Here is a 27,875-nt window from a genome sequence, read left to right as displayed (position 1 = left end):
TAAATCACCCGTCAATAATGATCACCTCTTACAATCAACATTACAGTGTTATTGGAGTGTTATTTTTCGACGATACTTTAAACATCGTAAGCCCAGGATCTAGCCCAGGATTTAGATTTGAGTGCCTGTCATGCCTCACTCAACTTTCATGTTCTTAGATATTACAGCTGGTCGAGAAAAATTAAAAATGATAAAAATATTAAGAAATTTAATTTTAATATTCTGCATTATGTTCATTACATAACACCGGGACGAGTAAAAAAAGAAGAAAATCAGTTATTCCGTTCAATTTCTGTTAAGAGTTTTGATAATTTGGCATAAAATATATTTTGCATATATTTTTTAATTAATTCCCTAATTTTTCAATGTATTCTCGAATTTTGATGGATAAAAAATGATAAAAACGCTCAATTGTAGAAGATCGAAAAAGAGATAAAGATTTCAATTTTCACTCATCTCCTGATTCCCTCACAGCAATAGGATATACAGGGATATCCCATTTGATCCCACTTATCTCCCAGGTTGTCCCAAGGATATCCCAGGGATAACCCGTCAGATATCCCGCAAGGCGGAAATTTGGAGATCCCAGGATATCCCTGGGACGTTTACGGGATATTCAAATGTCCCAAGTAGGATATAAATTAATTTTCTATATCCTACTTGGGTGATTTGAATATCCCGTTAACGTCCCAGGGATATCCTGGGGTTATTCCTGGGATATCCAAATTTCGGCCTCGCGGGATATCCGACGGGTTATCCCTGGGATATCGTTGGGACAACCTGGGAGATAACTGGGATTAAATGGGATATCCCGGTATATCCTATTGCTGTGAGGGTTCTGTGCCGACAAGATCTGAGGCCGGCACAGAATTGATAGATGAGTGCATATTAAAGTTATAGAATGAATTAAAGAAAAATCTAAGGGTACTCGATTACGAAAGATATAGAAAAATATTTAAAAAGATTGAAATTTGTGATGGATAGACTAAGGGATAGAAAAAATAAGAGTTCTCGTTTTCGAAAGGAGAGATAAAAATGGAAAATTATTAAGATTGGGGATATAAAAATAGTGTTTTAGAGGGATGAGATGTGACCCACAAGTTTTTTATTTTCCTATTATTCGTAATTTCTATATTTTTCAATCTTTCTACTTCCATCAGGGATAGAAAATAAAAAATATATTACGGAAATTCTTTTTATGCGCCACAATTATTTAATTATTTATTGTAAACAATTTTTATTTTTTCACTTTAAATAAGTTATTTTATAGAATTTCATTGTACTTAAAATTACTCTAAAAATCACGCAAGAGTTGTAATTTTTAATTCTTTAGAACAGCTTTTATTCTTCGAGTTTCCAGCGGACACGTTCTGTAACTGTTTTAGAACCAAAAAGGAACATTTATACATGATATTGTTACAGCTGTGTTCCAGAACAAGGACAAAACATAAAGGTCACACTGTTCTATAACGCTGTTACAATGAGGATCCGTAACAGTTCTAGCATTCTGTGTTCTGTAACCAATACAGAGCAGTGTTATAGAACTGTTATGTCACAAGAATGTCACACGCGTTCCAAGAAAAGAACATGAAGGTCAAACTGTTTTGTAAGGCTGTTACATACTTAGACCATGGTCTAAGTTGTGTCCCCAAATTGATGAATCAGTTCTGTTTAACACTGTTCCAAAACCATGCTCTTTTAGAGATCTGTAACAATTCTGGAACAGCCTTGTATGTATAAAAAAAGCTTAGAACAATTCAGGAACAGTGTAACAAAGTAACCGTGTCCTGTAATAGTTCCGTAACAAATATGTAACAGTGTTACGATGTAAATTTGATCTGTAATCAATCCGTAACAACTCTGGCACAGTGTTATAAGTTTAAAATATTTTTAGCACAGTTTAGGCACAGTATTACAAGGTAACCATATTTTGCAATAGCTCCGTAACAAATATGTCACAATGTTACAAAGTAAATTTGTTCTGTAATAATTCTAGAACAGTGTGATGAGTCTGAAAATATCTTTAGAACAATTTAAGAACAGTGTCACAAAGTAACCGTGTTCTGTAATAGCTCCGTAACAAATATGTTATAGTGTTACGATGTAAATTTGTTCTGTAATCGTTCTGTAACAATTATGCAACAGTGTTATAAGCACAAAATATTTTTAGAACAGTTTAGACAAAGTGTTACAGAGAACCATTGTTCTGCGATAGTGCCATAACACATATGTAACAGTGCTACGATATTTTTTTAATTATAACACTGTTCCATAATTGTTACAGAACAAATTTACATCGTAAAACTGGTACATATTTGTTACGGAACGATTACAGAACAAATTTACATCGTAACGCTGTTACTTATTTGTTACGGAACTATTACGGAATATGGTTTCTTTGTAACACTGTACCTAAGCTGTTCTACAAATATTTTTCACTTATAATTTTGTTCCAGAATTGTTACAGAACGATTATAGAACATGTTTCTGTAACAGTGTTACAGAACTGCTACGTCCATTTGCGGACGACATTACTTAGACCATGTTCTAAGTATGTTCTCACAATTTTCTAGAACTTGTTCTTTTGTGTTCTAGAACTGTTATATTATAGTTATAAAACAGTGTCCGCTGGGTTCTTACTCGTTTTGTATACACGTTATATCTACAATTATAAAAGTAATAAAAAATATTTATTCTAAATTAAAATATCAAACTTTTGTTATCTTTAAAAACTCTAGATTATGTATAAAGTGTCTGTAAATCTTAGTATATACGAATACATAGTTATTGACTAAGTTTCATGCTAGAGACTATATTCTACAGATATATACTAGGATGGACACATTTTTTTCTCGAATTTTGTTACAAATCTTCCCAAATTTGTTAGAATCCACAAAAAATAATTCCGTTTTTTGTTTGTTTGAGAAAAAATTATATTTAGAGGTCCCTCCAGCCCCATGAAGTTCAAAACGTATTTCTCATAGCAAAAAATACTATACATACTTCTAAATTTAATTCAGTATCGTGAATATTTTGGTGTATATAGAGTTAATCTTCAAAATTCTTCTTCATGATTAGCCATAGAATGCGAAAGGAAAATTAAATTTTGAATTTCACCCCCATAAGTCTGTCATTACAAGGTCCTAAAAAATACATGAGTGAATAATTGGGGTTTAGATATGATTGGGATGTCCTCTATTTGAGTTTCGTATTTTTTATTGATTTGGTTTTGTTTTTATTTTCTCAATGGCTTGTCAATGTAAGTATCAGATTTTGTAAACATACAGAATTATCCCCTTTTACATGAACATCATTTGATGCAAAATGTGTAATTCTTTTCTTAAGAAAATAATAATTTTAGCTTACTTCTTTCACATTTTTCAATATGAATTTATCATGCAAAACAATTGTGCTCATTCCAAAATTCACCATATACTCGCCTTTAGTCCCCCCGTTTTCGGCCTTCTTAGAACTGCTGGCCCTCGCATTTTCTTTGAGGAGCAGGACGAGGCGGCCCTGACTGTTTACGTTTCGATCCCCTCGAATTCAGACCAAAGCTATTTGAAGACAACCCCCAACCCTGAACTGAAATCGGGTAATTGGTGTACTATAGATAAGTAAACTATAAAAATTATTCATAAAAAATGTGTAATAAATATGTATGAATAATTAAATATTTTCCTTAAAAATAGTTATAAAATCTTTATTAAATTATTGACAGTGATGGCAATGTAAAGGCAGATACTTTTATATGTATGAATACAAATTTAATATATACATTTTTAAGGAATTGAAAAAATAAAAACCAAAAAATCACTAAAGCCGACATAACTCAAAGAGGGGTACATAAATCGTATACGCTTTTGATTCTCTTTTTTTTGCTTGAAAAATTTGTTTATTAAAAAGGTATCTCAGAAAACATGGTTACATAACAGTTCTATATGTTCAGTAACAATTCTGGAACAAATCTAGAAATTGATTACACACGTTCTGTAATAATTATGAAAAAATTCTGTAAAAAATATGCCTCGAATAATTAATTCTAATTTTAAGTTATCAATACACATAGTGTCTTAAATAATAACTAATTTAATTTCTTTACAAACATTAGTATTTTGAATGTAGGATTATCTATTGCAATTTCATTATCTATACTTACTTTTTTACTTTTTTACACTTACTTTTTTACGAGAATTTTACTAAAATTAATTCAATTTCTTTTTATTTTTGTAGTTTTAAAGATCTGGACTACTTACATTTTTTATTTTTAATCTTCAATAATATCGAAAAGTGTATCCCGACAAATATAAATATGTCCATAAATTATTATTTCAGTCCATTAGTACATTTTTTTTTAAGAATTTGATGTTCTTTTTTATTTTTAGTTTTGAATTATTAATAATAAAATGAATGCAACGCGAAAGATATAAAAGTGTAATTATATTTCGGTTATATTTATATTTCACTGAATTTATTTATAGAAGAGTTTTTTATTTATTATGTATTACGAACAAACAAGCTCCCAATTTTTTTGGGAAAGCAATTTAAGCTACAAAATTATTTTCCTTTATTGAAAAAACACATTCAAATCACCGTTTAAAGTTTATGCACCATGTGCCTGAAACGAACAAAGAGACCCAGTGGCAAAAAAAATTAAGGATGTCCAAAAGACGTCTTTGGGACATTCCTAAGACGTCTTTTATAACATGTCTTTTGGTCAACCTAGGGATGCTCTTAAAACGTCTAGTGCCAGTACGAAATATATCCCAAGAACGGCCATGTCTTTATGACGCCTTTATGTCATTTTTAGGACGTTGGACGTCTTAGATTGGCCTGCCATAGGACGTCCTAGGAACGTCCCAAGGACGTTCTTGGGATTTTCAGAGTTTTGTGCCCACTGCGGAATTTCCTTAAATTTTATTGAATTGGATGACTTTTTTTAATGTGACTTTTCAATTTAACACTACAGTATCTCGGGAGTCAGCTTTTGCTTTTTTTTTCAAAAATAAAAATTTGATTTTTCCCGTCTTCTAGTGCGTTTTATTTATTCGATTTTTGGTGATCAACCCCCTCCCACCATTTTTTGTTTTCCGGAAATATAAATTCCATTTTTTATAAATTGTTCAGCATTAATGCCTGCCCCGAGATTTTGAAATTAATATGGGTTTTGAAATGGGAAAAACTTGCTTTTCTAATAAATCGATAAAAGAAGTACTTGTCATTAACTTTTGTGAATGAAAGCTTAACCACATCTCAAGGGATGTTCAAAGTAATAATTTTCACTTAATACACTTTAATTTCGACCCCCTAATCTCCTGATATTGCATCCGAAAGATGCTGCAAAAATGGGAAATAGAAGTTTTATGTAAAATTCATGCTAAGCATGTCACTTTTTGGAAATTTTTTAACATGAATTTTTATAAATCATTGAGTGACCAGTTTTAAAGCATTTTTAACTAATTTTCAATTGTTTAAACAATCAATATTCATTTTAAAAATTTATTTTTCCGTTTAAATTGAGAAAAGTTATTATTTTTCGAGATGAATTTACAGAGAAATATTTATTGTTTAACATTTTTTGTGAATAATTAAACAAATTAATTTGTTAAAACAATTTTTTACTTTATCAATACTGAAAAGATATTATTTTCTGTAATTAATAACGCAGACAATTAATGTTAATAGTGTTAATAGTATTTTTCCAAATATCCAAAAGAAAAATGAAAATGCAACATTCGTTAATTCTTTCGTTTATTCCAGAAAATACCCAATTTTCACGATTTGGCAAAAAAATGATACAAATATAAATTTGTCAACCAATTGCAAAATATTTTAAGCAAAAAATATCATTTTTGATATTTTTATATCATATTTATTAAAAATAAGAAATGTTGACAAGAAACAAAAAAAAACCGCCTTTAACTTTAATTTTACATAAAACTGCTCTTTTGCGTTTTCAGGGTATTTTTCGGACACAATACAAGAGGATTCGGTGGGTCAAACTTAAAGTTTATCGAGTGGAAATTATTCCTTCAGCATTCCATAACAAGAGACTAAACCTTGATTTACAAAAAGTTAAGGAAAATTACTTTTTTTCCATTTAATCGAAAACCGAGCTTTTCCCATTTATAAACCCCTGTTAATTTCAAAAGCCCGGGCACGGGTTAATGTTGAACGGTTTGAAAATAAAAATATGGAATTTATTTTTCTGGAATATGAACAAATGGGGGGGGGGGGTGTCCAGTCGCCAAAAAGCAAAAATCAACAGTGTGTTCATTCGAAAATATTTTTGTTATGATCACCCTAATGTGCTCGTACAAAACGTCAAATTTCTAACGTACGAAATGTTGTAATCTCTGCAAAATTAAATTTAAACATAATTGGCAATGTTTTAATGTATTTATCAATAATTTCTTCAAAATATTAGTTGTCAATCGTATATAATAAAGGAAACCCCGAACCCCTTTTTCGAACATTTGTTTTAAAAATTTACCAAAGTGATTGGTGCAGGGTCACGTGATATTATCAAGGTGAGTTTCCAACTTGTACGCACTGAACCGAAACTTGTTTGTGTTGGCGCGATTTTTAAATCACAATTTTAATTGCAACTGGATTTAATATTGAAAAGGTGCCTAGTACAAATAGTCCTTTTTCCAACTCTAGCTATTGATACAAAAGAAAACCGTCCATTCGCACAGAAATTTCAGTAACCGTAGCCATGCCCGTGCAGTTGGCTCGTCAACTATACAAAATCCATCAGTTTTCGGTGGAATAATTTGGTGGTAAAAATTGCAAACACTGTAGAATGTTAAAAATTATTTGAAAAATTTTTTGGTGCTTATTTGTTGGTGATTTTAATGGAATAAATAATGAAGATACTAAAAAATGTAAATTTGTAGTTTACTCAAGATGATCTTGAAGATATATCGCAACTATATAAAAAAACACGTTGTTATATTAAAAAGGGACGTCGAAGCGTAAAGTTAGCACACCAATTTTTAAATTTATGTACATTTCGCAATTCTAAACACAAAATATGGAAAACCACTACAAAATTACCTTCAAAAGACCATAAAAACGATTTCACCAAAAAATGTATTGTATTATCGTAAGAATTAAATACGTGCAATCATTGTGTTAACACTTTTCATGGTATATTTCTTGATTTTAAACTTCGCGCCTATTCCGTGTGCGCAGACACATATGCGCTAGATGTCACTATTTTTGTTGGAAAATTAATATCTGACTAAATTTTACTACCAATATAAAAAACACTGCCAATTGACCACAAAAATATTGTGAAAACAATTTTTCAAAAATAGAATAAATTTTTATAAGACGAAATAAAAAATAAAAAGTAACACAGTTGGAACTTTTCGCGCTCCATTTTTATTTCAAGGTTTTCCGATGGTTCCAAATTGTGAGCATGACTGCAGTAGTAATAATGGAGTCGTGACGTAACGTATGACGCATGCGCATTTCGCATGAGCCAAAAATCAGAACAGAATAGTCCAACGGAATCCCTGAATACTGGAATCGTGGGCACAACGGTGGTGCTGGGGAAAAATTAGTGCGTCAAATAACCTGTCAAGACGGATTGAAAAAAAACGACAAACATCGCGGTTCGAGGGTGACGACTTCCCGTGTGAGCGAGTCAGTTGAGTGTGTGATACAGGATGTCGAAGCCCGAACAGGTTTTAACTATCGAGCCGCAGAATGAGCTGCGATTCAGGGGTACGATTTGTTTAACGAATTCGCATGCTTCCTGCCTGCCTTCCTTGCTCCCTTCCGTGTCCAGTTTACCCCCTCACGTAATGTCGGCATGATCGCGCCTGTTTAATTTACCGCGACTTCATCACCAGCATCGTCATCGTCTAGCGAATCGCGCACTCTCTACAAAAGGTGCTCCGACTTGCCGGATCATCCCCGATAACGACAATTTCGGAGGCGATCGCCTGACGATGACGTTGTCAGATGGCCGCTTTCCGCTGTCAAAAGCTCACCGACGTGCTATGCTTATCTTTCTACCCATACCTCTTTTTACTACTTTATTCCACGTCGCCGCGAAAATATTTCTTCTCCTGCGCACTCAACATTCATTTTTATCTGCTTCGTCTTTGCACAATTCACAGACAAAAAGAAACAGACCTTTTTTATAGCCAATATCCGTATTCCAAAAAATTGATGAATCAGACTGAATCCTAATCATGATTTTTTCAGTCAAATTATTACCTGTATATTTAATCTTATTGCCGACAGACTTTTTGTTAAAAGAAAAAGAAGCAAAAATGTTATACAGGCGACTATAGCATCCATTTTGGGACAAAAATATTTATATATTTTTTATTTCTGATTTATATATTTAGGTTAGGGTGCCCATTAGGACATGAGGAATCAACATTACATTTAATTTTTGAAATTATGACTATAAATTTTATTTTTGAGGTTGAAAAACTAATGTCTTATTTTGTTTAAACAAATTTTAAGATGTTTCGCTGGGTGGTTTTGGATATATAAAAACTTGCCAATTATTTGGCAAGGTATTAAATTTCCAATACAAAAACTGAATATCATTTCTATTGAAAATTTGTTCAGTTTCAAAAGGATGAGAATTATAATATTCTGTTCTGGAAAATGGATGGCTTATTTTAATTATTCAGTTATTATTATTCTTCTATATATGTTTTGCAAATATATAAAATACGAGGGTATTAGTTTTTCGCAAAAAAACTTTAATTTTGGTGTTTCCTTTTTGAATTTCCGGTAGATAGAACATACGATTGGTATGATAAGTATTATTGGATTAGAAATTCTTTAGTCACAAAGAATATTTATTAAATCTTCTCTTTAAAAAGAACTTTAAGTGTCTTCATTGTCCGATGAAAACATTAAAATAAAAAGAAAAGATTGCTTTATTTCATGCTTGAAACAAATTCTAGAAAAATTATTTTTAATTTTTGAGTTCCATAAGAAGCTAAAATTAGAGAATGAAGGGACATTTTTATTTGATTCAACAAAAGTTTATTTGAAGCAACCAAAGTCTTATTGCATCAAGCAATTCATGGTATAACATAAATATTAGCACAGGCATAAATATCCTTTGGCACGAAGGAAATCAAAATTGCTTAAAAGAACCAACAATTTGTTAAAATAAAAATAATTTGCTCATTGCAAATTATTTTATTGGCAGTTGAATTTTGTTTAGGATCTTTATAACCTTATAAATTTCCTTCTCTTTAAAGAATTTTACATTAACATCTTCTCATTTTCAGAAGAAGATTAGAAAAGACTTTATTTATTCCATTCCTTGAACTCTTACAGCTTATATGAGGTGTTAAAACAAATCTTAGAAACTGCTTACGCTCTTCAAAAAGAACGTCATTAATCAAAAAATTACGACTTCCATATAATATTAAAAGTCGATTTAATTTGTTAAATTTAAACGTTTCTGTTCTTCAGGATCTATATTAAGTAGAGAATCCAAGGTTATTTCAAGTACCAATTTTGATTTTTGAAAGGTTTTTTCTATATTTTTTTTCTATATTTTATCTGAGAATATTAATCAGATGTGCACTTTGCTCCTGCGACTTGTCGTATCCATTCTTATGACATAGCAGAATCTGTAGTTATTATGTAAATTGAGAATACAAAATGCGGACTTTAAAATCAACCATAAAAAAATACTTCCTCATTTCCATGTTTTCTCTTTATTCTGACAATTGGACTATACCATTTTTTAATGGAAAATCATTTTTTAAATAAAAATTTAATTTTTATGGTTGAAGATCCATAATTTTAGTTCAAAATTCTTTTGGTTTTTATAAGAATATATTTTATTAACTAAAAATGTAGCTATTCTATTTTTGCTTGAAGATCTATCTTTTATAGTAGAAAATTCATTTATTTTCTTTAAAACTTTAATTTTTTGGGTTGAAAATTCATATTTTTTAGTTGAAATTCAAAGTTTTTCTAAAAAAATCTATTACTTGGTTGGAAATGAATTTTTTATTTAAAAATTCATAATTTTGTATTGAAAACTCAAATATTTTGTGAAAAGTTCCTCTTTTGACTAAAAAATCTTTTTTGGTTGCTAATTCTACTCTTTTGTTGCTCCTGCGACTTGTATTCATTCTTGTGGCATATCAGAATAATTAGATATGATATTTGAGAATTCGAAATATGGACAACCACAAAAATACTTTTCATTTCAACGTTTTGTCTTTATTCTGTAAATAATCTGTAGCGTAACGTCAAGAGTAAAGTAACCACACGTAATATTAGCAAGTTAAAGACTGTTCTTAAACTCAAGGTGATAATTTAATATCGCTTTCATGACGATATAATTTTATCGATGCATGTCCTTTTTGATAAGTCACGATCGTTACTGTAAAAAGCCCACATCAATTTTATAATTAAAAGAGTAATTGAAAATATAATTTAAAATAAATGCAACGTAGTAATGTTATACACGTAAGAATTTACAAAAAATGAAAGTCTCATTTTTATTTATATGTTTTGACTTGATATTAATTTTTATTTTTATCTCTATCCTAGGACCTTTCACGGGGGCTCCTGTTACGTCTTACATGAAGCTCACTAATCCCACAAATCACAAAGTATATTTTAAAATAAAGACAACTGCTCCAAAAAGGTATTGCGTAAGACCAAACTCTGGAGTTCTTAAACCGAAGGAAGTAACTGAAATAGCAGGTAAGCTAATCCACCAACATTATCACCAGCTTTTTACAATTCGGCAAATTTAAGCGCAGTTTTTAGTAGATGTTAAATATTTTTCTGTACCTATTTCCGTATGGTGTTTTATTAATGTAAATTATTTCATTCCGCAGTCTAGCTCATTACAATTTGTTTCACTTTTAGATTGCGAGCTTCTGTCTTTCCTTTAAATGGTGATTTCGATTTCATAGAATGTTTTTCGCTTTTCTGAAAAATTCCTGTTTTGTTAGTTATCTAATTCTATATTTCCACCCTTCAATTTAAGAATTCTTCCATTTTTCATTGACGTTTGGAATTGTTTGATTTTTAACGCTTCACGGTTCAATTCATTAATTTAAAAAGTTTTCAATTAGGAGGTAATGTAAATGTCCCAGTAATCGTGAAACTGGATTTTAATTTGAATATATGGTTTAAAAATATGTTAACATTAATATTTAATGATAAAACCCACTTATTTTTAGCATTTTATAGAAATAGAAATTAAAATAGAAATTACATTAATTCAAATTAAATAAAAAGCAAGAAAATTGGCATCACGATTATTGAGGCTAAGGTCACGAACTGGGACGTTTACCTTATATAATTTTTAAAGTTCTTAGAATAATTAAACTATAAAAATCACCAATATCATTCGCAACATTCAAAATTCTGCAGTTTTTAACAGGAAAAATTACAGTGATTTTTTTGGCTAGAAATCATATTTTTTAGTAAAAAAATATAAATAATTACTTTGAATGTCATGATATGGTATTACAAAAATTTTATAATTATAAATATGACATGATATATAAACATGATGAATTTCAAATTTCACAATGTTGTAGTTTAAACTTCAAGTATTAAAAATGCCAGTACAATTTCGCTATTAAAATAAAAAATCGGAATCATTATAGCAATCTTGTTTTGTATTCTTTTTTTTCTATGTAATATCCTCAAATTGCCCGAGTTTTTGTTGAAGATTTAAACAAGTAAATAATTAAAATTTTCTAATATTTGTTTAGAAAGTTTCAAAAACAATTCAAAGGATGTGTTGGAAATTAAAAAATTTGAAATAAAATGTTGGTTTTAAATGTATTGTTTAAATTTAAATAATGTGCAGAATTTTCATGTTGACCGCTAAATGTTCAATTATTCTCCTTCATAAGTTTTTATTTTGCAATTAAAATTGGATTGATTGAATTTTGAAAAGTATAATTAACAATCTTAGCATTATTCATTTGTAAACAATTAAAATTTTTTGAAATAATTTAAATTTTTAATGTTTTGGGTATAAAAAAAGTTCTATTAACATAATTTTTGGTGACTAAAATTTTTTCCAGTTTAAAATTAGGTTCAAATTCGTTTAGGTTTCAACATTCCGAAGTAGAAGTTTTTTCATTTGTGATGCTACTCAGTTTTGAACGTTTTTAAGGATAATTTAGTTTACTGTTTAATGTAAAAACTATTTAAAATTCTAGAATTTCAGAAGAGTTGCTTTGAAATATTCAATTTAGTTTTCAATTTTAAATACTGTCAAACTGTATCCTTAAATTAAAAATTATTAAAATAAAACATTTAGGATTTTAAAATATTCAATTTTTAATGATTTTAATTATTAATGAAATAATTAGAATTCCTTGAAATTTTAAATGTTTCGATTCCTAAAATTCCAATCTGAAAATATTCAATTTTCAGCATTTTGAAATTGTCCTATGTTCGAAATAGCATTATTTCATTTTAAACGCTTTCAATTAGAAGTGATACAATTCGGCTCCTTTGTAATGAAATTGTTCAATTTTCAGTATAATTGTCGGAACCTTTTCAATTTTCAGAGCTTCTTTTTTAACCCATTAACGCCCAAAAAACCGAAAAACTAAGCTTAACTTTGCTGATGCAGTTGAGGTAGTAAAACATGTCGCATATGTTTAAAACCCAACATACTTATGTTTTCAAGACCGCGCTGAAAGATAAAGTTGTCAAAATAATTGTTTTTTACCAGGAAATTCAATATGGCGGCATTTATAACAAAAAACATGGAAAAATTTAACACAACAAATTTTTTCTGCTGGATTTCGTATCGAAAATTTTTTTGAATGTCTCAAAATTGGTGCACAAAAGTGCACAAACATGTTGAACTTTCGAAAAATGGAAAACAGCAACTTTTAAATTCAAGATTAATAATTAAATAAAATTTATAATAAATAAAAATTAGTTTTAATGAAATTTAATACATTTTAAAATAAATGGCTCAAAATGGCGAATTAAAAAAAGAAAGAAATTGTTATTTTTACCCTCAAGTGACAGCAATGAATTTTACTATTACTCAAACAACCTATATATTTTTTTCATAGTTTTTCGGGTCACTCATTACAAATCTGGCCGCGAAATTGCAAAATTAATTTGTTTAAACTATTTATTTAAACACATTATTCCGAAGAATTAGATTGTTCACAATATGCATATATTTTTCATGGTTTTTGGGTCCGCTGAGTACAAATTTGGCGTCAAATTTGCAAAATCAATGTGTTTAAACAATTTTTTAACAAATTGTTGCAATATTAAAGTTTTTGCAAGATGTATATGCTTTCGTTGGTTTTTGTGCCCGCTAAGTACGAATCTGGCATAAGATTAGCAAAATCAACGTGTTAAAACAATTTTTTTAACAAATTGTTGCAGTATTCCCTTCTTTCGGCCGCCGTATTTGACGTTTACCCTTTGTCATCGCGTTCAGGTCGAAGGATAGCATTTTTTGTATTTTTTTGTATTTTTTTTTTAATTTTGTGTATTTTTGTATTCTTTAGAACTGTTCTGAAAAATCTTTCTTCTCTTTTTGAATACTTTCTGGGACCAGAATGAACTCTCAGCATTGGATGTATCAAATCTATCCTTTGACCTCCACGCGGTGACAGTTGGTAAACGTCAAATACGTACTCAGCGGACACAAAAACCAACGAAAGCATATGCATCTTGCAAAAACTTCAATATTGCTAAAATTTGTTGAAAAATTGTTTAAACACATTGATTTTGTAAATTTTACACCAGATTCGTACTCAGCGGACTCAAACTCCATGAAAAGCATATGCATCTTGTGAACAATCTAATTCTTCGGAATAGTTTGTTTAAACAAATTAATTTTGCAATTTCACGGTCAGATCTGTAATAAGTGACCCGAAAAACCATGAAAAAAATAAATAGTTTGTTTGGGTAATAGTCAAATTCATTGCTGTCACTTGAAGGTAGAAATAACAATTTCTTTTTTTTTTTAATTCGCCATTTTGAGACATACATCTTGAATTTCGAAGTTGTGGTTTTCCATTTTTCGAAAGTTCAACATGTTTGTGCATTTTTGTGCACTAATTTTGTTACATTCAAAAAAATTTTCGATACGAAATCCAGCAGCAAAAATTTTTTGTCTTCAATTTTTTCGTGTTTTTTGTTATAAATGCCGCCTATTGAATTTTCTGGTAAACGAGCAATTATTTTGGCAACTTCATCTTGTAGAGCGGTCTTAAAAACATAACTATGTTGAGTTTCAAACATATGCGACATGTTTTACTACCACAACTGCATCATCAAAGTTAAGCTTAGTTTTTCGGTCTTTTGGGCGTTAATGGTTTAAAATGTTTCACTTTCAATTTTAAATTGAACGCACGCTTTGCGCACGTGCTTATGTATAATAAAGCAAAAAAATGTTCTAAACTGGGAAAAAGCCGGAAGATGAAAATTATCAAAATATTGGTCACCCTGATACTGTTTTTAGTGCTTAATTTGAAATAATACGTGTTTTATATTAAATCATTTTGATTTTGTAATATTAAATAATTTCTGAACTGTTTAAATTTAAAAAATTCTGAATTATCAATTGTACATATAAAGGGGGAGGGTCGGTAAGGCCGGTTTTTGGCCTAATTTATTTTTGGACCAAAAAATCTGAAAAAATCATGGTAGTATCTTATAAGTATCCCGAGTCGATTGCACGCTAAACGGACTACCCTCCACCCCCAGCCACAACCCCCCTACAAATATAGGAAACACCACTACCCACCAACTATATTTTCGAGAGATTTGACACTCTTAAGCATGTATTCTGAGGTTAGCTCGGGTTTACTATGGTTTTCGGGGTCGCCGAATACAAATCTGGCGTTCTTAGACTTTTATCGCGTCAGGTTCGAGGTCATTGGAACGTCAAATCGAGAGAAAACGGTAAAAAAATCCAAAAAAATACGTTATAGGTTTTTGGAGTCGCTAATTACGAATCTGGCATCCGTTGAACTCTATCGCTTCAGGTTCAAGGTCATTTGAAGGTCAAATCGAGAAAAAACGGTAAAAAATTTTTTAAAAAATATGTTATAGGTTTTTGGGGTCGCTGATTATGAAGCTGGTGTCCGCTGACCTTTATCGCGTCAGGTTCAAGGTCATTTTAAAGTCAAATCGATAGGGAATAAAATAAATTTTGTTTCAAGGGATTTATACGAATTTCATCCATTTCAAGGGGTATGACGAACCTAACAAAATCTCAATGTGTTTGAAAGATTTTATGTTATTTTAAAAGATTGAAAATAATTTAAAGCTATTTCGTTTCAACAAATTTTAGAAATCTTAATATGTAAAAAAATTTTATGTATTTTTAAATTCGCGCACGTGCATCTTATTTCAGAGTTTTTGTTTAGATAAATTTAATGAATATATTTAATTTATATTCAATGAAATTCAAATGAATATTGTACTTATTTAATAGCTTCTTACGATTTCAAGGGATTTTTGCGTACCTTAGGGAATAAAATAAATTTTATTTCAAGGGATTTCTATGGATCTCAAAAGTCTCAAGGTAGAGTAAAATCTTGTCTATTTCAAGGGCCGCCAAATGTAAACATTTATATATTTTAAGCCTGGAGGGGCCCCCACCTCTATCGCGAGTTAGAGAAAAAGAATTTCTAAATACACTTATAGTGAAAAATATTATTTGTTTCTATGTTATTGAAAAAAAGTATTGTCCCATGCAATTGGTATTACGGCTTAGCCCTCAACATGCAGATACGTCGCCGGCTGACGACATAACTTAAATAACTATTGGGAGATACGAAATAGTTAGGCCTTGAAATAAACCAGAGTTCACTGTATATGATGAACATAATTTCAAAGGATTTTTAGTTATTTCAAAATGTTCCAAAGAATTTGAAGAGATTTCGTTCAAAAGACTGCTAGAACTTGTAATATATTATAAATGTTTGAATAATTTATTCTCCTAATATTAGAAAATTAAAATCCAGGGACGTGAACGCACACGTGAATTTTATGTCAACCTTTTTCCTTTTTTTTCTTCTTGAAGAAAAATGTAATGAAATAATTTAATTTATATCCACGATATTTCAAATGATTCCTGCTTATTTTAATGGACGTTTACGATTTCCGAGCATTTTAACGAATTTCTAGAGAACTTTAGGGATAATTCAAATTTTATTTCGAGGTATTTCTACGGATTTGGACAATTTTAAGGATTAAGATTCCAAAGTAATACAAGTGATTTCGTTTCCAAAAATTATTATTTTATTTTATTTGAAAGATTCCGAAGTAATTCAAGAAATTTCGTTTAAAAAAATGTTATAATTCTCAATGATTAAAAAATTGTAGAACTTTTAATATTTTGAAAATCGTGCGTTTCATGCTAGTGTAAAATATTTTAGATTGGTTCTTCTTTTCTAATTGTAAGAATGAGTGTTTAATCTTTCCCCTATTTGTTCTCTTTTTCGTGAAAAAATTACCTTTTCCCTCCTTTTTTGAGTTTGTTTTGCGCTGCGATTCCTGAGTTTCTCTTCTTACATTAGGTTCATCTTTTAAACAATTTTCTTACTCTTATTCAGATGAGATTTCTCGGCCAAAGATATCTTGAACTTTGGAATTGTTTACCATCCACTTGCAGACACGTGTTTAGAAAATATGAATAATTAATTTTATGTACCTTTTGGCAATATTAAAAGAGAACTTCTTTTCTGAAACAATCCCAAGTGTGATAATAATGCATACACATTCTTTTTTACAGTTTGCTTACAGCCATACGATTTTGATCCATCGGAAAAGAGCAAGCACAAGTTTATGGTACAGACGTTAATAGCTCCTGAAGGCGACAATGATGAATATCCACAAGATGTAGTACGTATTAATTACATTAAGGTGCAATATTTAATTTATATCTGTCACGTTTTACTTCAACTTTTGCAGTGGAGAGATTCAAACCCGAGTCAAATGATGGATTCCAAACTGAAATGCGTGTTCGAAAATCCTGTAGCCAGTACCACAACGACTAAAGGTACACCGACTACTACAACAGCCAAATCGGACATAAATGTAACCAATGGTAAAAATAAGGGTACCGGCGACACTGTCAAGGCACCTAAGGTGAGTGCTGGCCCCGAGTTAATAATTAATGGTAAATTGTGAATAAAGATCCTTTATTTTGTCAATTTTTTATCGCAGCCTTTACTTGCCGAAGGCGATACTGAAGAGAAATTGATGAAAGCAGCACAAGAAGTAAATCAACTCAGGGTACAAGAAAGCAATCTGAGGCAGGAAAATCTTCAACTGAGGGTAAGAATAATTTGTTTTAAACTTATATTTTTAATGAGTAGGAAGAAGGGTATGAAAATGTCAACTTGATCCATCCGCTGAAGGATTTTTTTTTATTTTAGAAGATTCTCTGTTTGATTAAAAATATTTCATACAGTTGGAGGGAAAATCTATACTAAAAATGTTGTGAACAATTTATCACCTACATTGTTTTACATAATAACTTTCGTTGGAAAATGGCTCGGCAGTCACGTCATTGACTCGTGCCCTTATTCTTATTGTTTGCATTAGACACTTACGATAAAATCGATTTGTGCGCCTTACATGCCTTGCAGAATGCATTTACAATATTGAAGCCGTTTTTCTCTGTTTCTTAGTAAGAATGACACAAGGTTGAAAGTTCGGTGTTTTGATTGTCACTTTCTAGATTCTAGAAGATCGATAATTGGTTTTTCGAAAGTATACATACGTTCTGTATTTTTGGAGAAATAAGTCAAAAACAGCAACTTTTTAAAATTATTGAGCAAATGAAATATATTCAACTACTTTCAAAGGTATTTGTCTTATGCTAAAATAATTGAATAATTAATCATTTTACTTTTATTATGATTCGAAGTTAATGACATTCAAAATCGAAAGATTTAAATTTTGGGAATTAGACAGTATTTAAAACTAACCAATCACTGGATTAAATTTCCAAATTGAGTAATTTCAAAATTGAAAATTTTTAAATTAGTCAATTTAAAATTGCAGCCGCTCATCTTGTACAATTTCGGAGGGTTTGGCTACTGCTCTTTTGAAAGTTTAATATTTCAACTAATTTTACAAAGATTTTAAAGATTTTACCAATATTTTTAATATTCTAATGATTTAAAAAATATTTTAAAATTTTCTAAAATATCAAAAGATTTCAAAAAATCTCAACCCCTCAACAATTTCAAAAGTCTTTATAGTTCAATAATTTTCATTTTTTTTTTTTTTTTTTAATCTGGAATCTCGAAATTGGGACTTTGTTTCAACCCTGAATTAGTATTCAACTTCAAAAACTTTTAGTGTAGAATTTTACAATATGGAATGTTTTAGTTTGAAATTCTTCAATTACGAATGTTTAATTGTCAATTTTAATCGCTTCAGGTTTGCAATTATTCTGCATTATATTTGTTAATTTGACCATTAATTTTTGAATACTTCCTATTATAAATTGTTTTGTCTTAAAGGCTTTCATTGGTAAATTTAAATAAGCGGGAAAATGGTTGAAAAGTGGAAATTGGCCTGGAAGTTATTTCCCTCTCTTGTCTGTATCACTCAAGTTCAGGGTTGTTACAAAACCTGAAAAAATTTCACGGCAAATTTTTAATTTCCGAATTCAGACGAATTGATTTTTTTACTAATAAAAATAATAATGTTTGAAAACCCCTTGAAATTTGCACTCATTATAAATATTGCGTAATAAATTAGTCTCGGGACAGTAAAATGTTTTGAAATTTAATTTTTCGAAAGTAAACCGGGAAAAGTCATGGAATATTGAAACCACATTTCTGCAATAATTCTGCTAAGGGATCATCCATAAACTACTTTACCAAATTTTAGCAATTTTTGCCCCCCCCCCCCCCCCCCCCCCCCCCCCATAAAGTAATGTAGCCTTTAGGTAAACTCCGGTGGTGAATTATAAACTTCGATAATAAATCAATAATTCAAATAAAAAAGTGATTTTCAGTGTAAGTGTTGAAATGTGCCTAATTGAATTTTATGTGAAAATTAATCCGGGCATTATTGAATTTTTGAACTAAGAAAGATAAATTTTTAACAAAAAATGGAATAGTTAAACTTTTCAACCAAAAAATAAATTTAAATTATTTTTTAAAAAAACTGATTTTCTACTAAATAGTTGATTTTTTAAAGAAAAAATGAGTTTTCTGTAGCAAAACAGTTGAATTATCGAATCAAAAATATGAGATTTTGTTCAAAAAGTTAATTTTATACCAAAAAAGACGATTTTCCAACAAAATATAAGAACTCTACCCAAAAGTAAGATTTTTAACTAAAGTATATTAATTTTCAATAAAAAAAAACACAAGTTTTTAACAAGATAGATCAATTTTTTTAAAAATTTGAATTCTTACAAAAAAAAATAACCATTTCGACCAAAAATGGAATAGGTCAATTTTCAATTATCAAAGTAATTTTTCAATAAAAAACCGGGATTTTTAAGAAAACAGTTCAATTTCCAAACAAAGAGATAAATTTTTAGATCAAATTTTGAATCGTCAACCAAAAAATGCATTTTTAAGAAAGTAGTTCAACTTTCAAACCTAGTTAAATTGTTAACCAAAAAGATGCATTTTTAAACAAAATGATTAATTTGGTACCAAAAAAAGAACTAATTTTGAATAAAATTCAAGAATTCTCCACCAAAAAGTTGAATTTTCAACTAAAAAAGTTGAATCTTGAAAGAAAAAGATTAATTTACTACCAAATAAGACGAATTTTCAACTAAAAAATATGAACTTTTAAACAAAAAGCATCATTTTCTACACACACAAATTAACAAAATTCAAGAATTCTGAACAAAAAAGTTGAATTTTCTACAAAAAAAGAAGAGTTTCTAAACCAAAATATTAATTTACTACCAAAAAACTGAAGTTTCAAAAAAGATGAATTTTTTAACAAGAAGATTGATGTACTACCAAAAACAGACAAATTTTTAATAGCATTCAAGAATTCGAAACCAAAAAGTCGAATTTTTAACTAAAAACATAAATTTGTAAACAAAATATTAATTTCCTACCACAAACATTCATCATCTGGAAACGTACTAAAAAGTTTACCATATGTACTTTTAGAAACAAAAATTCTCTAAATTCTAAAGGGTATTATTGCCTTATTAATATCAGTTGTAATTATTTTAATTATACTTTTATATAATATAAATAAATTTCAAAGATATACATATTATCCAATTAATCAAATTACATATGGAATTTTTGTTAATATTACAACTATAGTAACATGAATTGGAATAAAACGCATTGAATTTCCTTTTATAATAATAGGATCAATTTTAACAATTATATACTTTATATATTATTTAATTAATCCAATAATTTTTAATTTATGAAATAAAATTTTAATTTAAAATTTAATGGACTTGAAAAAGTTTACATTTTGAAAATATAATATAGAAATTTAAATTTTCTAGTAACTAAATATACATGTAACGTTACTTTCATTGGGACCCCCCCCCCCCCCCTACACGTTACCAACTGGACCCCCCCCCCTGTAGTAACGTAGTCTATTCACGATCTCTAAGTTATTCTTCATTCTACCAGTTTTGTCCACAAATGTTATTATTTAAAACAAGTTCTCAGCATTATATTTGCTTCCATACAAATCTCAAGAATGAAGAATATGAAATTCTAAAACGATATTTTTTGTGTAACAGGAGGAGATCCTGAGATGGCGAAACGCGACACTAGATAAGGATGCGAACTGGTCAGATCAGCCAGCGGGTTCATCTTCGCACATGACTTCTCAGCTTTCTCCAACATTCACGAGTGTTGCCATCGCCGTCGCAATGGTTATTGTCGGTTACCTTCTTGGTAAATTGATTTGAGCAGCCTTTGCCTTACACCTAAGCACACCCCTTCCCCCATTTTTTCTTAGCCTAAAATCTCCTGGCCACACGGCGCCGTCACTGTGAACCGCAACAAAAAAGCAAAATTAAATCAACTCGTTACTCAAATGTTCATAATAAATATTACCATAAACGTCTATTGTAGTGCAGTCTACATGATTCCGGATCACTTACTATAAGCGTAGAGCGTTTGGAGCATGGAAGCGAAGGGACGAATCCTTTTCGAAGGACCGGAAATTTATGTCTTAGCGATTTTTAAAAAAAATCTTATGTTTTTAACACATCACGCTGATTAGCTCTGATTCTTTTCAGCTCGTGAATTGATTTTTGGTCGTGGCCTATTATAAAAGGATTGTGCAACTGACTGGGTTTTGATCACGGATTTTAATGAAAAGCTTTTGATTTAGGGCTTCGATTCCGACACCGGATTCCACCACACGTTACTGTAAATAAACTAACCAGTTTTTATCGACTGAACTGAATCAATGTAAAACGCGAAGGAAGGGTCGAAGCGGACGTCATGAAATCAACGCTTTGCGCTCGAGCCTCTTGTAAATTGGATCGTTCACTTTCCCGATGGGAGAGAAGGGGTTGGCTGCAACATAGTGGTGTATACGTAATTCGGCGATCGAGTCTGCCTCTGGCGATTGTATTCCAGAAGTTGACGCATTAAATCTACCAACGCTTCGGTGTACTTTTTATTTATTTATGTTTATTATCTTATAAAAATTTAATCCAAATAAAGATATCTCGGATGTCAAAAAGTCAAACCAGGCCTTTTGCTTTTGTACTTCGCGAGATTTGGGCACCGAAGTAAAGAAACTGTTATTTATATTTGTGCCTTAGACTAGGGGCAATAGTAATCCTCGTACTTTCCCGACCGGCTTTTATTTTTTATGTACTTCCTGTTTTTTATTACGATCTCTTTATTTTCGTCGTCCCTTTGTGCGTGCGTTACGGTTCTCGCGAATGTGAGAAGTAAATATGATTGAAAACCGAGTACGATGTGCAATACGTGATACTGATATAATTGCGTCCTCGATTGTAGAAAACAATTGACAATTGTACTCAAAAAATGCGAGCAGCGCCGTTACCGAAATCGTGTTATAGGCGTGGACCGTTGATTAACCCACCTAGAGTTTTTGATATTGTGTTTAGATGCAAAATAGGCATCCAAGTTTGTACACCAGAGTACCGGAGTTGAGCTTTTAACATTTAAGATTTAAGGAAAAGCCGTTCCATCGAGAAACAGTTATTTGTGGAGAAACTAAGTGTTTTCATCTCTAGTTATTTAGGAAAGGTTGCTTGGCTTTGATCCTGTAAGGTGAGGGAATATCGCGTCAATGTGAAAAATCAAAATCCAAGATTGGTCTTTCCCAGTTTTACTACGATCCGGATGCGAAGAGCTATAGAGACCGACTTGATTCTGTTCCCGATTACCTCGAGCTGTTGCGTTTAAATACAATAATGTGGGAGTCTGCGTGATTCATGGAGTTATGGTTAGGTATTGACCTCAAGACTCGACTTTTTACTGTTGTAAGATTTCATGTTTCTCGTGCAGCAAGAGCAGAATATTGATGAATAAACGTCTGTCCTATGATACGCTAAAGATTATTTACTTTCACGTTGTAGGATTTACTAAACAATGGTCCTATCGTACGACCGATAAACGGAATATTTGTAGCCAGATTATTATTACATTGTACTCTGTAGAATATAACTGTAACGCACTGTAACTGCTATTCGATCAGGGTTGCAAAGTTACAAATGGAAAGTGAAATAAATTTATTACTCAAATTTAGAGTCTTCTTCAGACACCTGAACAAATTCTCGTTTTCATGTTATCAACGTTTTATGTTCGTGTCTTTTTACTGGCCATCTGAAAATATAACTTGCCACCTAACTGGCCACCTAAAAATTCTTTCTCTCGGATTACTAAGATAGCTACGTTTTTCGATAGAAGTACAAGTAATTTTTTACCCTTTATTTTTTGTTGTAAAATTCCACATTTTTGCAAATAATCGCCAATTCAATTGAATATTGACGTATTCAATTTTTCATTTATTTATTTATCGTGCCAAAAGATAACTGAAAGATTTTTTAAATGAAGCTAAAGACTCAAAAAACGAAAGTTGATGTAAAAATTTTATTTCTTTAAGTTATAAAAATTGTTTTTAGACAATTGCAAATAAAAGCGTATTCTCGGTTTCACGCAACAATGAGCTTGAATTTTCCTTATGTAAAAAACGTCACCGAGTATAGCAAAAAAGTCAGTAACCTTTTTATATTATGGAAACATTTTATGCATAAAGAGAATTCAGTCTCATTGTTGCGTGAAACCGAGAACACGATTTTATTTGCAATTGTCAAAACAAATTTTTTATATTTTAAAGAAATTAAATTTTTTTCCAACTTTCATCATTTAACTAAAACATAATGTTTTTCGTTTCATTAAAAAAAATTGTTCCGTTATATATTCGTTCACGAGGTATAATCAAATAAATTAATACAATATTCAGTTGGTGATAATTTGCAAAATAAGTGGAATTTGCAAACAAAGATTGAAGGTGGTAAAAAGTACTGATAATTCTATTGAAAAATTTAGCTATCTTAGTAATCTGAGAGAAAGAATTTTTATTTTTTAGGTGGTCCATTTCACTTATTTTGACCCATTTTTAAAAGCACAAATATTTTTTCATAGAGGGTTTTATTTCATTTTTATTTTAAAAGGTTTTAAAATATGATTTTTAATAAATCGACTATACTTCCTTAAAAGCATACTGTCTTCTCCGAAATATTGCTTTAAAATTATCAATATTTTCTGTAGTTTGTGATTAGGTTTAGTAGATGACGTATTCTATTTGAATTTCATTCTAGATCAAAACGGTGTTGATTCTCAACTTCTGTAGGTAATCGGTTTTCTACCTCATAAAAATAAAATGAGGTTTCTCATGAAATTAAATGTGTTAACTTATAGTCATTTAATAAATTAATATTTGGTTTGAACGTGAGTATTGCGAAAAAATGAAGGTACAGTAGGAATCTAGTAACTAGTACATGGCCCTAACATTGGTCAAGTTCACTTCTTCTCGTAAATTGAATTAAAAAACTCGATAGTAAATTAGATAACTAGATATAGATTTCACCATTTTCCCCTTTTTTAAAAAGAATTCCTCTTTTTACATTCTCATCAGTGAAGGTATTAGATTTGTGTAAAATTTTCCCCCCCCCCCCCCAGTTTTTGCCAAATGTCCACGTTTTAAAACCCCCTGAATCCGAAAAACGGATTTTTACGAATGTGTCTATGTCTGTCTGTTTGTGAACACGATACTTTTGAAAAAATTAATCTATTAGATTGCCCTTTGGTACACTCTTTAGTGTCCTCAAATAAAAGTTCGTTAGCCAGCCATTTTGAATAAAAATACAAAAAGTGGGCACATTTTGAATATTTTTGTGACCACTTTTTTCAAAATGCAATAATTCTCTGTACGGTTATTCATAGTATTCAAAAAGTCGAACAATTTATCCTGATGACTTTTTTCAAAAAATAAAAAATTACCAGAGTTATAACATTTACAAAATTCCAAGAAACACACGAAAATGAATATTTTATGCCAAATAACGAACGATATGAAAAAAAGTCAGGGAAAGAAAAATGTTTCTTTTTGATTGCCCTGCAAGATTATCACAGCAACTTTTTGAATTTTCTTGAAAAATCAAAAATTAAAATTTTGAAAGCATACAAAATAATCAAAAATCTAAAAAGTACATTTTGCGACCAAACTGTGAAAAATACAGTAAAAGATGACAGAACAAAAATTGTGCATTTGAAAAAGATCTACAAATTTGTTATTAATCACTTTTTAATAGGATGTGTAGTTTTGGTTTCAATCATAAAAAAACGTCATGAACAGTAAAAAAGATGCCCGCTGCGTGGGCACATTCTTATCACAACTTTTGTCTTTTAATTTCTTTTTCTTCCCGTGTGTGGGGTTTTAAAAAATTTAACTTCATGTTTTTGATGCTATTTTTTATGATTAAAACTAAAAACAGAACTATCAAAAAATCATTCATGACAAATAAATCATTTTTACATTCTCATCAGAGAAGGTATTAGATTTGTATGTATAAAATTTGACCCCCCTAGTTTTTGTTAAAAGGTCCACGTTTTGAGACTCCCTGATTCCGAAAAACAAGTATGTATGTCTGTCTGTCTGTCTGTGGACACAATACTTCTGAAAAAATTAATCTATTAGATTGGGTTTTGCTACACTCTTTTAGTGTTCTAAGCCAAATGCCCAATTCGTTAGTCAGATATTTTGGATAAAAATACTAAAAGTGAGCTCATTTTGAAAATTTTTGAGTACAAGTTTTTTCATGATTCAAAAATTCTGTGTACAGTTGTTCATAGTACTTGAAAAGAAAAATGTTACTTTTCGATAGCCCTGCACGATTAAATATCAACTTTTTCAATTTTTTCTAAAAATTCAAATTTTGACCGCACAAAAACTAATAAAAAATAAAAAATTTCATTTTGCGGTCAAACTCTACAAGATAGGAAAAAAAATAATAAGACAAACCCAAAAAATATCTACAAATTTGTTATTAATCACTTTTTATAGGACACGTAGTTTTTGTTTATATTATCAAAAAAAATTGAAAATACAAAAATTAAATTTTTCAACACGCGACAGAAGCTAAGCTAAAATAAATAGATAACATTTTTTCACCAAAGGAGGAGCAAAAAAAAATGTATTAATGGTTTTTTTACATTCTCATCAAAGAAGGTATTAGATATGTGTAAAATTTGACCCCCCCCCCCTCCCCCAAGTTTTGGTCAAATGTCCACGTTTTGAGACCCCCTAAATCCGAAAAATAGGTTTTTACGAGTGTGTCTGTCGGTCTGTCTGTGTGTATTTATGCCTGTCTGTTTTGTAGAAAATTCATCTTTTTGGGTTGAAAATTGAAATGTTTTCTAACTAAATTTAACTTGAAAACTCAATCCTTTTGTTGAAAATTGTTCTGTTGAAAAAATAATTCTATTGGATTGGCCTCTGGCACACTCTTTCAGTGTCCTAAACTAAAGGTCAAGTTCGTTAGCCAGCCATTTTGGATACAAATGCAAAAAGTGAGCGCTTTTTCAATATTTTTGAGACCATTTTTTCAAAATTCAAGAATTCTCTATACGGTTATTCATAGCATTCAAAAAGTCGAATAATTTACCTAATGACTTTTTTCATAAAATAAAAAATCATTAGAGTTATAACATTTACAAAATTCCAAAAAACACAAAAATAAATCTTTTAAGCCAATTAACGGAGGATATAAAAAAATGGCAAGAGAAGAAAAAGTTTGATTTCTAAGTGCCCTAGAAGATTATCATAACAACTTTTGGAATTTTCTTGATAAATAAAAAATTAAATTTTGACAGCATAAAAAATAATGGAAAATCCAAGTTACATTTTTTCATGCAGTATTTTCACAGTAAGGCTCATCAGTAGACCGTGTGTGTACATTTTAAATCATAAAAAAACATTGGAAATGAGCAAATTCAGTTTATGGAAAAATGACCAAAATTAAAATAAAATATTTAACAACTTTTTTCAAAGAATTTGAATTTTTGAAACGGAACAATGAAATTACGTCTGGTTTAATACCAATGTGTGCTATGAATTTTAATAATATACATTTATGGGAATGATATAAAATTTCAGGGATAAACTCGAATGCGAAGCACGAGACACGTGATGAGAATGTTTTCGTTAAAGCCGAAGGAGCTTTAACAAAAGAAAATTAACAATCACCAAATTACTATTGTCGATACTTTCACCTTTAGTTTTAAAAAGTCTATGCAGAAAGATCGAGCGCGTAGCGCGTGGTAAATACATTAACGAGCGCGAAGCGCGAGAAGTAACAGTTGCACTAAAAAATCAAACAATATGGTTGACATTTTTTTTCTTTCACGCAATTAAAAATCCTTTCTTAGTAGAAAATTCAACTCTGTAAGCAAATTAATTTTTTTGTTAAAAATTCGTATTTTTTGGATAAAGTACCAGCCACTACATTTTTCCATTAGAATTTATCTATATGGGTAGAAAATTCATATTTTCGTGTTAAAAATTCAACCGCTTTGCGCAAAAATGGTTTCTTTTTCTTAAAATTTCAACAGTTTGATAGAAAACCAACTCTTTGTTTGAAAATTTAACTAGTTAGATAAAAATTTACTTTATTGTTGAAATTTCATATTGAAGGGTTGAAAATTCCACTGTTTTGCAGCAAAGTTGTTTGCTTAGCTTCAAAATTAAAAAATTATATAGAAATTTCAATTATTTTGTTCAACATTAATATTTTAGGGTTAAAAATTCAAACGTATTTTAGAAATTTAATATATTTGAGTTGAAATTTTTTAAAATTGTTGAAGTATTTAACCTTTCTTAGCTAAAAATTTGTATTTTTAAATCAAAAAATAATCTTTTGATTAAAAATGTAACTGTTAAGTTAAAAATGAATCTTTTTAACTAAAATTCAACTGTTTGATTTTTCCTTGAAATTTCAACTATTTTGGTAGTAAATCGAATTATTTGATTGAAAAAAATTTTTTATTCATTTGTAGGGAAAAAAATTCTCTCGGCCTCAAAAATGGTTTAGCCCGCATGATGCTGCTAAGATGCCTTTCCTTTATTAGTAGAAACTTATAAAAAATATTTAGAAAAATAAAAAAGGTAGGTTTTTTAAGGAAATCTTATTTATTATACTATTCAAATTTAAAAAATATGAACAATGTATACTTTTAGGAAAACCCCACCTTTTTTATTATTCTAGATATATTTTTAAGTTTCTATTAATAAAAAAAAGACATCATGCAGGCTAAGCCATTTTTGAGGCCGGGGGAATTTTTTTCCCTACAGGTGTACTTTTAAATTTTTTTTCGTGGACTATGAAAAATATCGCATATAAGAGAGAT

At 30.0% G+C, this 27,875-nt stretch overlaps 1 protein-coding gene across 1 annotated transcript; it reads left to right on the top strand.

Moving 5' to 3' along the window:
* The first annotated feature begins 7,474 nt into the window (after positions 1-7,474).
* Positions 7,475-22,708, top strand: LOC117175983 (vesicle-associated membrane protein-associated protein B). The gene is made up of 6 exons (XM_033365882.1): positions 7,475-7,734; positions 10,555-10,710; positions 16,754-16,863; positions 16,933-17,109; positions 17,188-17,298; positions 20,720-22,708. Exons 1-6 carry the CDS (start codon positions 7,677-7,679, stop codon positions 20,888-20,890), a joined length of 783 nt encoding a protein of 260 aa, XP_033221773.1. The 5' UTR covers positions 7,475-7,676; the 3' UTR covers positions 20,891-22,708.
* Positions 22,709-27,875: the final 5,167 nt, after the last annotated feature.

This window comes from Belonocnema kinseyi, chromosome 7, assembly GCF_010883055.1.
Source record: "Belonocnema kinseyi isolate 2016_QV_RU_SX_M_011 chromosome 7, B_treatae_v1, whole genome shotgun sequence".
NCBI classification, from domain to species: domain Eukaryota; kingdom Metazoa; phylum Arthropoda; class Insecta; order Hymenoptera; family Cynipidae; genus Belonocnema; species Belonocnema kinseyi.
The sequence above is the reverse complement of the archived record's forward strand: the minus strand, read 5'-3'. Positions and strand labels throughout refer to the sequence as shown.